At 38.8% G+C, this 14,643-nt stretch overlaps 1 protein-coding gene across 5 annotated transcripts in view; it reads right to left on the minus strand.

Annotated features, from left to right (window-relative positions):
- Positions 1–667: 667 nt before the first annotated feature.
- Positions 668–14,643, minus strand: part of LOC140481407 (GRIP and coiled-coil domain-containing protein 2) — a 68,574-nt gene continuing 54,598 nt past the window's right edge. For all 5 annotated transcript variants that reach the window (XM_072577550.1, XM_072577552.1, XM_072577553.1 and 2 more), the window contains 5 exons: positions 13,562–13,779; positions 9,445–9,639; positions 8,150–8,289; positions 6,073–6,274; positions 668–2,445 (listed from right to left, as the gene is read on the minus strand). In XM_072577550.1, coding sequence (XP_072433651.1) covers positions 2,378–2,445; positions 6,073–6,274; positions 8,150–8,289; positions 9,445–9,639; positions 13,562–13,779 — 823 coding nt within the window. In that variant the 3' untranslated portion in view covers positions 668–2,377. The remainder of the gene's footprint in view (positions 2,446–6,072; positions 6,275–8,149; positions 8,290–9,444; positions 9,640–13,561; positions 13,780–14,643) is intronic.

The following is a 14,643-nucleotide window of genomic DNA, read 5'->3' on the forward strand; positions in this document are numbered from 1 at the left end:
AGCGGGAAGTGGAGGAGATGCAGTGGAGAGCATCGTCAACCACATCTAAGGGGAAATTGCGGCACCTTCCCCTGCAACCGCAAAAAATGCAAAACTTGCACCCACACCTCCCCCCTCACTTCCCTCCAAGGCCCCAAGGGATCCTTCAATATGCATCAGAAATTCACCTGCACCTCCGCACACATCAGTTAATGCATCCGCTGCGGCCTCCTATACATTGGGGAGACAGGCCGCCTACTTGCGGAACGTTTCAGAGAACACCTCTGGGACACCCGCACCAACCAACCCAACCGCCCCGTGGCTGAACACTTTAATTCCCCCTCCCACTCCGCCAAGGACATGCAGGTCCTTGGCCTCCTCCATCGCCAGACCATGGCAACACGACACCTGGAGGAAGAGCGACGTATCTTCCGTCTAGGAACCCTCCAACCACAAGGGATGAATACAGATTTCTCCAGCTTTCTCATTTCCCCTCCCCCAACCTTATCTCAGTCCCAACCTTCTTGACCTGCAATTTTCTTCCCGACCTCTCTGCCCCACCCCCTCTCCGGTCTATCACCCTCACCTTAACTTCCTTCCACTTATCGCATTCTCAATGCCCCTCCCCCAAGTCCCTCCTCCCTACCTTTTATCTTAGCCTGCTTGGCACACCCTCCTCATTCCTGAAGAAGGGCTTATGCCCGAAACATCGATTCTCCTTCTCCTTTAATGCTGCCTGACCTGCTGCGCTTTTCCATTCAACACTTGTTACCAAGCTAAAACGTGATTCAGTTCTAACATTTCACAAAATATCTCTGTAACAAAAATATTGATATATTAGAACAGAAATATAGTTTTATTAGAGAAGCAATAGTTGATAATGAATTGGATTCAGAGATTGCTTATTGGTAATAAGTCTAAAATATGGATGCTGATTACAGGTGGAAGATCTACTTACAGCCTGCATAAGCAACAGATTAACGTTCATGCGTTTTATTTTATATGAATAAATTTTTCCTTTTTCCTATTCCAGTGGAAGATAATCAGGGGCTCATCACAAAGTATAAGGCTATTGGTAATAAACTGCAAGTAAATAATGTCACAATAAAAGTAGAACATCAGAAGTGAAAAATTATTTAACTAGGGAATATTCTCAGGAAGGAAAGGGAAATCAAGGCATCCATCATCTCACCACTCTCACACAATTCCAAGTTCTGTAATGCTGAAGATGGCAGACAGCAAACTAAACAAATAGCCTTTTGGTCACTATTAGTGAATGGCTAATGGAAATCTGGAGAAGGGAAGGAGGAAACAAAGGTCCTTTGTATCCAGAGATTTAAAAAAATAAAAATTTACAAAAGAATCATCATATCTCAATACGTAGGTATATATTTCCAGAAAACAAAGAAATAAAGTGCATGTACATGGTACATGTAAAATAATTATTTAGATCCCTTGATTGAAAAACTCAGTACACTGTAATGCATAAACAATGCTGAAAGAAATCATGTAGTTTGTTAAAAAAAATTATTCATTATTCAAGGTTCCATAAACCAACTTCACCTTTACTAAGAATGTCCAAATCCATAAGTCTTTCATTGTGAATCACTTTGATTTTTCTACGTTTTTCAACATGGTTTATTTTTGCTGTTGATTTATTCTGCAAAGATTACTATTTGCTCATCGAAGTTAAATAAATTAAATATACAGCTAATCCCAATAAACACATGACTGATTTGCTAAGGAGCTTTATATGACAACTAGAATTCCATTGTTACTGGATTAATATGCTTCCATGCATCTGTATAATGCTTAAACTTAAATTTGCAAATTTCAAGTATGTACAAAATCAATAAACTCTGAATTTTGAATATAAATATATTCTACATTCCATCCACCTTTTAAATATTTTAAAATATTTTGTTAGAGATTATGACTTAAGTTGACTAGTTCTTGCTACATCTAAATTATCGCATCCATAAGTAGATTCTACGTTAGAAAACACCAAACATCTGTAGACCCTTTACAATAATATACAAAATAAATGGTTTTTGTCATGTTTAGTGTCATCAGCTGAATGCTAGCATTGCTTTCACATTATTGGAATAAAGCTAATTACAAATTTACTTTAAATTTAAAGATCAATAAACGTCTGTGCAGGTTTTGCTTTCCAGTTGCAGTTCTTCCCAATTATGCTGTACAATTTAGAGGAATGAAAAAAAATCAATGCACAAAACAACAAATATACAATGAACTTACAAACCAAATAAGAAACACTAAACAAATGGCTTGAGAACAAGTTTGTCAGAAGGCAGTTTTCCTCTCAATAAATTCAACAACCATCTTCTCTTTTTAAAAAGGCTGAAATGCAAACGTATCTTGCCCCAATCGATCTTTATCACAGTCCAGACCAGTTTTGAAAATACGAGGCCCAACCTGATGACCGTGAAGTGCTTTCATCTTCTCCTAAAATAAAACAAAATTAAATAAATGAATTTTATTATAATACCTTGAAATTTGGTTGCACAACTTTCACATAGTACTGTTTTGTTCAACAAGAAAAACTGCACATCTCCCCATATCATGCAAAATGACTGGTCAAGAGAGCAACACATTTGTAAACCGCCGATACTGTTTTAATACTGGCTAATTGAAACTGCACAATTAGAGGTAGAAATAGGACTCAATGACTTTTAACCTGGCCCTTCCCAAACACTTTTGGGCAAACCCCTGGCATATGTTTGGTGCTTCGCTGTCACTGATGGATGTCAAAAAGACAATGAGCAAGCAACAAAATTGGAAAATATTTACTGATGTACAGGTTTGAAATAAAAATTTTAATTTTAGCTGTTCCCTGTCAAATCTGCTGCACTAATGACCAAAATCTCTCATGAACTACTTCACCTCGCAGCCAATGGGTGAGGAAAGTACAAGCCTACTTCCTTCTTGTGACTTTTCATTTGGAGAAAAATCTCTCCTGTAACAGACTGAGAATTCACTTTCTGGGAAATCAGTCCAAGCACAGAATGTTGCTTAGTTGTAAGGCAGCCTCCGTTAAGGCATTAGATATTAAAGAGAAATGTTATGGAGTTTGCAAAGGGAGCCTGGATGATGAAAATTCTGCATTTTTGCCTTATTTGGATGTTACTTTATACTAGATAAAAGCAATGACTGCAGATGCTGGAAACCAGAGTCTAGATTAGAGTGGTGCTGGAAAAGCACAGCAGTTCGGGCAGCATCCGAGGAGCAGGAAAATCGACGTTTTGGGCAAAAGCTATACAAATAATAAAAACAGATTTTCTGAATAACATTTGTAATAGCTGACATTATTTGACTGGACAATGATGTGCTAATGGACATGATTAGAGTTTAAAAGTGTGGCCCAGGAAAAAAAACAGGCCAGGCAGCATCTAAGGAGCAGTAGAGTCAACATTTCAGGTATAAGCCCTCCATATAGGAATGCAGAGGGGGAAAGGTGCTGAGAAATAAATGGGGCTGCGGCTGAAAGGGGGAAGAGAGGGCTGATGGTATGGTTATAAGTGGAAGTAGGAGGCAGATGATAGTGATAAGTCAGTGGAGAGGGTGAAACAGATGGGTGGGAAGGAAGATGGACAGGTAGGTCAGGTTAAGAGGGTGTTGCTGAGTTGGCGGATTAGATCTGGGGTGAGGTGCAGAGTGGGGAGATATGGAAAGTGGTGAAGTCAATGTTGATGCCTTGCGGTTGTCAGGTCTCGAGGCGGAAGGTGAGGCATTCTTCCTCCAGTTGGCAGATGGCTTTGATTTGGCAGTGGGGGGGGTGGGGGAAGCCAGGATTTACATGTCTTTGGGGGAGTAAGAAAGGGAGATGAAGTGGTTGGTCACAGGGCAGTGGTCTTTTTGGTGTGCGCGGACTAGTAAGGGCGTTAGCATTCAGACAAAAAAAGTAAATCAATTAACATGTGACAACCATACTCGTGCTATCAAACATGTGAATCAAAGTTACTGTCTGTATTGCCCTGCTCCTCCTGTAGCTTCAATAAACTATCCTGTGAAAGACTTGATATTGAAATATAAGGAAGCCTATGTAGTTGTGGTGCCTAGTCACTGAATAGAGAGAAAGTGCGGGCTGCAGATGCTGGAGATCAGAGTTGAAAAGGGTGATGCTGGAAAGCACAGCAGGTCAGGTAGCATCCAAGGAGCAGAAGAGTCGACGTTTCAGACATAGGCTCTTCATCAGGAATGTAATCTTACTGTGATGCCCCTTCCAAGGATGCCCACCTTGACGAAGTTCTCCTCTTCCCTCCGCAAGGACCACAGCGAGTCTCTCTCTCTCACTGCACCCCCCCATGTTGTCTCCTCTGCCCTGAAGCTCTTTAGCCACGTTCTGAAGCAGACCCGTTACTACAGCCACATTTCCTTCCTCAGTATCTGCCTATGCAACAGACTTATCCCATATGGATTCAAGACTACATTCAGACCATCATTATTTGGACCTGACCAAGACAATCACTACCGACGGCAAATACAAAGCCTCCAAAAATGATTCTCCACCTACTCTTCCTGCAGTCAGCCCTATCCCAGCTGAGGGCCACACTTTCTAATACCCCTTTTGAAAGGCATTTGTATGTTAGATTCATCATGCTTATACTTTCCATTTCTGATTTTGCAGCAAAATGCACTCAGTAATAAGAGTTCAATTTGATTGCTGAAGGAGATAGACAGTCGCTTGTGATGTTCACACAGGTCCATGATCTCCAGTAGAGGGCTCTGCATCCAAACAGCTTTCTCATTACTGCAAGTTCAAGTATAAGGTCCCTTGGAAAATCTGTGGGCAACTGTAAGTGCAATGTGGCACTCTTGACTAAAGAGAGCGGATTTCAAACTCCAACCCAATAACAAGCTGTGGGAGGATAAATTGTTTCCTCTAACAAGTGAATCAGTAACCAGAGATCACTGTTTAAATAACTGATCAAATAGTAAAGGGCAAGTGAAACATATTTCTATATGGAGGGCTGTAACATGAGGTGAAATGGTGAAAACAGATTCTACAGGAGTTTTCAAATGGCAATTGGGCATACGGTGGAAGTTCACTAATTTGTAGGATTATGAGGATAACGTTATGGGGTGGCTAAAGTAACATAGCTTTGTTTGTTCTGGTCTCACAGCATTGTTGACCAGGCCAGCCTTCTGAAGACACTTCAAGAAGGTAGCCCAGACCCTAACCTCTCTAGTTGTTTTAAGCAGGTATAAAGTGAATATTCCAGCAGTGATGCAGTTGGCCCAATCACTCAGTTTTAAACAAAACAGAATTTATTTATAGACTACTGAATGAAAATGAACAAAGGAGAACCGAATTTAGAATAACAACCTATCTGAAGACCCAATTGACTCTTATCGCAACTTAGCGCTGTTCCAAATACTTACAAAATCCCCTCAGCAAAAAAAAAAGGTAAAATCAAACACAGGTTCTTACAGGAGAGACGTCAGAGAAAGAATCAGCATGGAACGTCTCTTCAGGTCCCCAGCTGAAACTAAACCAAACTAGAAAAATAACCTGAGCTGGGAGAACTGGCCTTTCATTGTAGAAGTGTTCTTTTTTAATTTAAAAGCCTTTTCAAGTGGATATTTCCAGATATATTGGAAACTCTGCCTTAATGACCTGTCTTGAAAAAGGACAACATAACCTTGTTAAGGAGCACCATTGCCACAACAGAACAGCATCCATTGTAGAGACCTATTTTACAGACTTTAAGTTCTATTACAAAAACCTATAGAGAGCCTGAGTGCATATGTGTGTATGAACAGAAGGAGATGTGTATGAACAGTGACTTCAGTCACTGAAGTCCAGGCCAAAATATGGGTTTTTTTTAGTCAACCCGTTCAGACATGTTATGACACACCTAGGCAGGTGGGACATGAACCCAGATCTTCTGGCTCAGAGGTAAGGACACTACCACTAGACAAGACCCACTAAGCTAATATTTGTAATGGCACTATAAATAACAACAGTTTGGAACCCACTAACTTAATATTCAAGAATTGCTCACAAGCTGACTGGATTCCTGAATAAGAGAACAAAAGTCCATGCTTCAAGTTTTAAGTTTCAAATTTTACCTTGAGCGATTGCAGATAGCTTGCTTCGCTCCTCTGGGCTCAGTTGTAACATTGTGTCAATTACTGGAAGGAGGCTTTGCTTCTCACTACCTGCATTTAGGAACATGAACTTCAATATAACATTCTTCAAATACTCCAGGTTTGCGATAGATTTTTCACGTTCCTGGTTTCTCTCTAGTCTTCTCACTTCATTCTTCAGCAGCTATGTGGAGAAAAGAACACTTTGTGACTTGTATATCGAGTTAGGACATAAGATCAGAAAGAAGTGTATACTGAACTTAAGCATTCTATGGGTTATAACATTTCCTGCCATCTTACACAGCCCCAGCACAGGTTTCACAGCTGACTTTTTTTTTCCACATTGGCAGAAATTCAATTATAATGAAAGCAATAGGGTTATTCGCTGATTATTTTAAAGGGGTAATTCAACTTTTATTCAGGACAAAGTTCAAACTAAAACAAAAAAACTTTTTACATTGTGACTAATTAAACAATCGAGTCAGCTCATTTGCACCAGGGCAATGATTGGAACATGTAAATGAAAGGTGGTGACATAGTAGTCATATCACAAAACTAGTACAGAGGAACGTTGATTATCCGAAGGACATGGGTGGGGAGTATTTTGATCGGTTAATTGAATGCCAGATAATCAAATGCCAGATAACATAATGTAGCCAAGCATCAGGACCTTGTGATCTTGTTCGGATAATCCAAAATTTGGATAATCGAGGTACCTCTGTAATCCAGATGCACAAGCTACTGCTCCGATGTTTAAAACTCACTGATGCAGCTGGTGGAAATTAAGTTCAATTAACAAAGCCAATACACCAGCATTCAGGAAACCATTATCAATTGTCATAAAGAGCCATCTTGTTCACTAATGTTGTTTACAGAAGGAAATCTGTTTTCCTCACAATGTTACCTACATGCAGTGATAGCATCTTAACCATGTGTTTGGATTTTAACTGCCTAAAAATTGCTTAAAAGCCTAAATGAATCAAGGTATACAGCCTATCATTGACCAAGGCACTGGAAAGTGTGGGAGATGCATGGGAATACCATCACCTGCAAGCTCCCCTCCAAGCAACATACCACCCTGACTTGGAAATGTATTGCAGTGCCTCCACTGTCACTAGGCAAAATCCTGCAACTCCCTACCCAACAGCACTATGAATGTACCTACTGACTATGAACTACAGGTGATTAAAATAGTGGCTCACCACCACCTACTGAAGGGCAAACCAGCAAAGCCCACATCCCAGAAGGAATTGAACAGGATTTCCAACCCGAATGCTACAACGGCTACTGCTGAAAAGTATTTTTTGTGAATGGATATGAAGTAATGAAACATACAATTTACTTTGTAGGAGCAATTTACTGCAGATGCTGGAATCTGAACTGAAAACAAAAAATACTGAGATCACAGCGGGTCAGGCATCATCCATGGACAGAGAGCAAGCTAATGTTGAGTTTAGATGACTTTTTAATTTATTAAGTTTTCCTGTGATTAGAAGAATACTAATAAATTGTATTGAATAATTGATAAAAGAATCATTCAAATCATGTATTCACTGTGGTTTTCCTAAATGCCTGAAGACACCAATGGGAAATTGAGAAAGTACAACAACTAGAAAAGGCAGACAGAGTCTAATGTTGGTAACAAGGAGGTGCAACATCCGGAAAGAAAAGACCAGGCCGGAGAAGGACTGAATGGGTGTTGTCATTAAAACGGAATGGAGGAAGGAAAATATGGCACAGAATTTCAGTTAACAGAAAGAGATGTCTATAATACCTTGTAAGGAATGGCTTAAAATGTATAGATGGCCTCCCTCCCTCTTTCCTGTTCTTGTAACACACTATAGTACCTAACAATATAGGATTACACATTTCATAACATAATCCTAAAGTCAAATGAGTTGCACATGATTCTTACTCCTGGTATCAAGGAAGATAACATCTAACAAGAATCAGATTTATTGAAGAACTACGAACTACACTTTATCTTATATTCTATGAAGAAATAAATAGATCTGGTACTACTTAATTAAGTGTTCCATCCCACTGAACGTATACCTACCGTGATTTGTTCCATAAGGATGGCATTAGTAGCTTCAGTCTCACGCAAGAGGCCATTCAAATGGTCAATACTCTTCGTAGCTGTATTTAATTTCTGTGTTATTTCTTCCTTGGTTGGCTCTGGTTGCCATTGTGCAATATCTGCAAATCATCAATGGAATAGGGAGAACAGTTCTCTGGTTAACCTCGGTGTAGAAGAATTTTAGTTGCTTTTCTTAAGCTTTTTTCTTCTCTAGAAGTAGTAGTCAAAAGTAGCTTCCCTAGTTCTTTTTTTAAACTCCTGGACTAGCAGACATTTTAAATCTGCATTCTTAACTGTTTCCCAAATTCTTTCCCTTCATAAATAAACCACCAACATTGAGGGGAAATGCAGCTGATGTATTTCTAGATATGTAACAAAACTGTTCTCAACCAAAAACTTACAAAATATAGAAATGGTGTCCTAAAATGGTCCATGCTCAGGTCTGCCTTTCCTTGTTGGGAAAATGTTAATGTGCAAGATTTTCCTTGTCAGTTTCAATATACAAAGAATACCATTTAGAGTCAAGAGTCATAGAGATGTACAGCACGGAAACAGATCCTTTGGTCCAACTTGTCCATGCTGACCAGATATCCCAACCCAATCTAGTCTGACTTGTCAGCACCCGGCCCATATCCCTCTAAACCATGTACTCATCCAGATGCCTTTTAAATGTTGCAATTTTACTAGCCTCCATCACTTCCTCTGGCAGCTCATTCCATACACGTACCACCTTCTGCGTGAAAAAGTTTCCCCTTAGGTTTCTTATATCTTTCTCCTCTCACCCTAAATCTCTAGCCTCTAGTTCTGGACTCCTCCGCTCCAGGGAAGAGACTTTATCTATTTATCCTATCCATGTCCCTCATGATTTTGTACACCTCTATAAGGTCACCCCTCAGTCTCTGAAGCTCCAGGGAAAACAGCCCCAGCTTATTCAACCTCTCCCTATAACTCAAATCCTCCAACCCTGGCAACATCTTTGTAAATCTTTTCTGAACCCTTTCAAGTTTCACAACATCCTCCCAATAGGAAGATTACAAAAATATGTTTCATAACAATTTTTGCAAACACATAATAACGACTTTTAAGATTTAAAAAAGACTTAGTATGTTTTGAGAATAATTTCCCTTAATTGCCCATAAAATAAAATATTTTTCTTAAAATAATCACCAAGAAAGAAAAGTTTATTGCTTTATAAATATTTTCATTATCTTTCCATATCAGACAAATTAGCTAAACATTCCAAGGCTGTTGTAAATTTAAAACTGTCAACCAACCTAATGCTGTCTCAGGGGAAGTGAGTAATTGCTCAAGAGAGGCAACTTGGGTATTGGAAGAAGATACAGATTCTGTTTCAGTCATCTCCATTCCTTCTCCTTCTCCACGGTCAATTGAATTGATATCTATCACAGATGTTTCCACATTTCTTCTGTCACGTAGGATCTTCCCAGGTGGCTCAAGTGGTGCAGGGTCTTACACAATTAAAAAAGCAAACAAAAATAAGACTTCCTCGTGGTGATGAAACTGGTGCTTTAACACTAAATGGATACTATGGAAATTCATGCAAGATGTTGTAGAGGCTTTGATCAGAACTATTCATATAGTCTTGGAAAGAGACATATTAATAAAATACATTAGCTTTATAAAATCATAAACTACATCAACAATGGGGTAAATATGAACTTAAAATTTATATGAACTTAAATATTAAATACCTATCACTACACATTCTTTTCCTGATGGTATTTGTAAAATTTTTCTGCAGGGTCTGGACATTGAATAGTGTCTCTTTAATATTCATCCATGGGATTATGAGCATTACTAACACAGCCAGCACTTATTGCCCATCCCTGATTGTTCACAAGAAGCTCATGTTGAGCTGCCTTTCGAAACCACTGCAGTGCTTACAAAGCCTAATTACAAAATTCAAGAGGGCATTTTTTGTTCATTCATGGGATGGGGGTGTTGAAGTGAGACCATTACTTATTGCCCATCCCTAATTGAACTGGAAAGGTGAAGGTGAGCTGTATTCTTCAACTGCTGCAGTCCTTCGATTGTGTACTCATGCACACTGCTGTTAGGAAGGCTTGTCCATGATTTTGATCCAGTCACAATAAAACAACAGTGGTAGAGTTCTGAGTCAGGATGGTGTGGGGCTTGGGGAGCAACTTGCAGGTAGTGGAGTTCCCATGTACCTGCTGCACTTTTCCCTCTTGGTGGTTGAGGATGCAGCTTTGGAAGCTGCTGTCAAAGGAGCCTGGGTTAGTATCAGTGCTGAATGGAATGTATGTTGAAGGACGAGAGTGGCATACCAATCAATCCTTTGTCCTGTCAAGTCTTAATCTTCAAGTATTGTTGGAGTAATATCTATATAGCAAGTGGACAGTATTCCATCACAATCCTGAAGTATGCCTTGCAGATGGTGGAAAGGCTTACAGGAGACAGGTGGTGAGTAACTCATCACAGAATTCCTAGTCTCTAATATGCTTTTGCAATGACTCTATTCTTTTGCTGCTCTAGTTAAGTTTCAATCAAAGATAAAGCCCAGCAGATTGACAGTAGGAACTCAGCGATGGCAATTCCATTGAACATCAAGGACAATGATTCAATTATCTCATGTCTTGCCAGGCATCTCTGGCACAAATGTTAATTTTGTCCAGATCTTGCTACATTTGAACATAGATTGGTTCAGTACCTGAGGAGTTACGAATGATTCTGAATATTGGATAGTCATCAGTGAATATCCCTACTTCAGAGGATTCATTTGTGAACACGCTCATTTTTGACCTTATGATGGACAATTGATGATATATCTAAAGCTAACTGGGCTCAGGACACTGCCATGAGGAACTTCTGCAAAATGTCCACAAGCTGAGATGATTGGTCTCCAACCACTATCACCTTTTTTCCTGCGACAATACTCCATTCAGCAAGGAGTTTTCCCCAATATCTATTGACATCAGTTTTCCTTTTCCCCTTGATCTCACACTTAGTTAAATGCTACGCTGATGTGCCACTTATTCTCACCTCAACTTTTACTACTATAATATATTATTTCATTTAGTCAAAGACTACTATGGATGCCTTTCAGGGGAAACCACAACTGTCTAAAGGAGAATAGATTTGGCTACGTGAAGAAATTGGGAGCAGACTTCTATGGAGCAAGAATACTGCAATGGGCTAACTGGACTGAATATCATATGCAGTACAATCTTCTCAACACTTCTTCTAACTTTAACACCATTACCACTGTCTGATCACCTTCGGACTCAAATAATAAACGTCTTCCCCACAAACCTTCCTTTCCCCCACTAGATAACTCACTTCCAGAAGAATTACCAGGTTTTCCAACTGATCAGTTGTGATGCACTCTGAAATGTTGTGATATTATCACTTTTAAATGAAGGCTTGTGACATACTATTTGAAAAATTGGGTTCTAAAATGGACAGAGAAAGCTTTAGCTTTAAGTTTGAATTGTATTTCTATATTACACTTGTTGAGAAAGATGCTTTAATATCACTTTGAACTCAGTTGTGTTGGGCTATCTGAACTTTATTTGCATACATTTTAATGAGATTTTCAAAACACTCGAGGCAAATAGCTTACTGCTTAGAAGGACAAAAAGTATAATTGGCTTATTGACAAGATATCCAATAGCATAGGGACACAAACAAACAGTTTTCTTTTAGAGAGAACCATCAAGACATTGAAGTGACTGTGAAAGGTTTCCAAGAGACAGGCAGAGAGAGAGAGAGAGAGGGAGAGAGAGAGAGACAGAAAAAGGGGGGGTAGCAGTACAGTTTAGCAATCTCCAGAACAGCCAGGGCAGGAGACAAAAGTCCTGAGAATCTCCAGAAACAGAAGACCATGGAAAATAAGTTTAAGGAATATAGGTTAAGTAGTAAATGAGTTGTGTTAGCACTTTAAGAACTTCATGAAGATATGTTTATTGAAGCTAGCAAGCAACACATGAATTAAGTTTGTCAGAAAGAAACCACATAAAGCTGTATCAATTGAAGAAGGAACTTTAGCGTGGAAACACTGTATTCCTTCACCATGGTTTGGGTATCTGCAAGGTAGTTGTTGAAGAGAAAAAGAATGGTTACATCTTTATTGCTGCTATTTGTACTAAAACAGTTGCAAATAATTCTTATATGGTGCAAAAATAAGTTGTTTCTTTTTGTTTTGTGCGAATTTCCCTTTTTGTGTATAAACTTTAATGTTCTGTTAAAAGTACATTGGTAGCCTCTTGTGAATTTGCTCAGTGATTGACCACCAAGATAACTAAAAGTAAAGCCTATGGTCTGTCAAGCCAGGTTTTGCTCTGTGATCTGACTTGTCCAGTGTTAACATTAGCTGGGATCATTACATATGGCAGATAAGATCAAGAACAGAATCTCCCAAACACCATTATTGAAATAGATGGAATGATGCTGTTATTCAATTACACTGTAATAAAAAGGATTCTTTAAGAAATACTTACATGCAATAAAAAATATTTTACTCTTAATGGGAAAATATCAGACACAGAAGTGTCAATTTGAAATGCATGTAACAATGACAAATTACCACTGGGTCAAAATCCTGGAATTCCCCAATGTGGATTCCTACAATAAATGGACTGCAACAATTCAAGGTGGGTGAAAGATCACCAGCATTTCAAGAGCAACTAAATGATGGGCAACAAATGCTGGCTCAGCCAGCGACGCCCTCATCCTAAGAATAATCAGAAGATTAATGAAGCATTATTTCAGCTGCAACCACAGGTAAACTGAAAGGGACACATAATATATTTCTGTTAACTTAAAAAAACTCACACAACTGTCTAATTTGTAACTCAAAATAAAGCAAAATATTGCAGATGCTGGAAATCTGAAACAAAGTGCTGCAGAAACTCAGCAGGTTTGGCAGCATTTGTAAACAGAGAAAACAAATTAATATTGAGTCTGATATGACTCTCTGTCAGAACTACAGAACTGTTCTGAAATCATATTGGACTTGAAACATTAACTCTGTTCCTCTCTAGACAGATACTGCCAGACCTGTTGAGTTTCTCCAGTACTTTCAGTTTGTATCTAATTTGCAACATTTAACAACATTTTAACAACTTGTATTAAAAACTGTAGTGTGCTTTATAAATTAGAGATAATAAGAATACAAATCGTGGTATAGTATCTAAATATATCTAAAATTATAGTCATTTTAATCAACTTGTTTGCATATGTGATGTCACACCTCTGGGGCAGGTGAGACGAAACTTGGATATTCTAGCCCAAAGAGAGACAGACCCTACCATTATGCCACAACAGCCCTCATCTAAAATTATACCCTGTATAAAGACTTAGGCTCTCACTGACAGATGGCTATTCTACAGGTTCTACATTGAGACTTACTTGCTAAACTGCTTTCAGTTTGAAGCTGGAAGATCTGTGCCTCCATTTTAGTTAATTGTTTCTGTAACATTTCAACTGTCTTCTTGTGATCTTCCTGCAGGTTCTGAATTTGCTCACAGAAGCTTTTCTGTGCTGCTTCATTCTGGGCAGTCATCTGGCTCACAGTCTGAGCATGCTCTGATTTCAGCAAGACATTTTCAGACTGCACACAGCAAAGTCTGCAATATTTAAAAATATAACTTCATTTTAGCACAATCATGAAACAATATGTAAATCTTCCTTATAAGATTTCATGCTGGACTCCACCCCCCACCCATGCATTAAGTGAACAGATAAGAGATTACTATGCTAGTTTATCTTCATGCTCTTGCACAGTTGGTTTTAGTAGATTTACATCAACGGCAACATCTCAGTTTTCTCTTTTTATTAAATAGTTCAGTTTTGAAATACTCAATTGAATTGAGGATTTCAACAAATCTGGATTTTCTAATATCACATGATTATAGCAGCGTTTCATACCCTCACAGCACATCATACCTGCACCAACTCGATAAAAGTGAGAATGTTTTGCTCAGTTACACAAAATATTGGTGAAGTGTTTTAGTCCCCTTATGTGAATGGAAACAGAGGCAGTTCAGAAGAAGTTTACTAAATTACTTAGAATGAATGGGCACTGTCATGAGGACAGGGGTGGGAGAGACTGAGTTTGATTCCAGGGGCATTTGAAAGAGAGGGGTGACTTGATTGAAGTACATAAACTTTGACGGGTCTTGAAAATGATGTTGCCTCTTGTGGGTGAGTCCAGAATTTGGGTCACCAATTTAAAATTAGGGTTGCCTTTTAAAATGGAGACGAGAAAAATTCTTTTTTGTCAGGGTTTGAAACTTCTGCCTCAGGTAGGGACAGGGTCATAAAATTATTTTTAAAACAGATGTAGATATTTTTGTTATGAAGGGAATCAAGATTTGTTAGGAGTAGATGGAAATGAGGAATTTAATACAAACACTTCAGTCATAGGGACCTTACTGAATGGCAGAGCAGGCTTGAGTGACCGAATATCTACTTCTGTTCCTATTCTATAT

The sequence above is a fragment of the Chiloscyllium punctatum genome, chromosome 9 (assembly GCF_047496795.1).
Source record: "Chiloscyllium punctatum isolate Juve2018m chromosome 9, sChiPun1.3, whole genome shotgun sequence".
Taxonomy (NCBI): domain Eukaryota; kingdom Metazoa; phylum Chordata; class Chondrichthyes; order Orectolobiformes; family Hemiscylliidae; genus Chiloscyllium; species Chiloscyllium punctatum.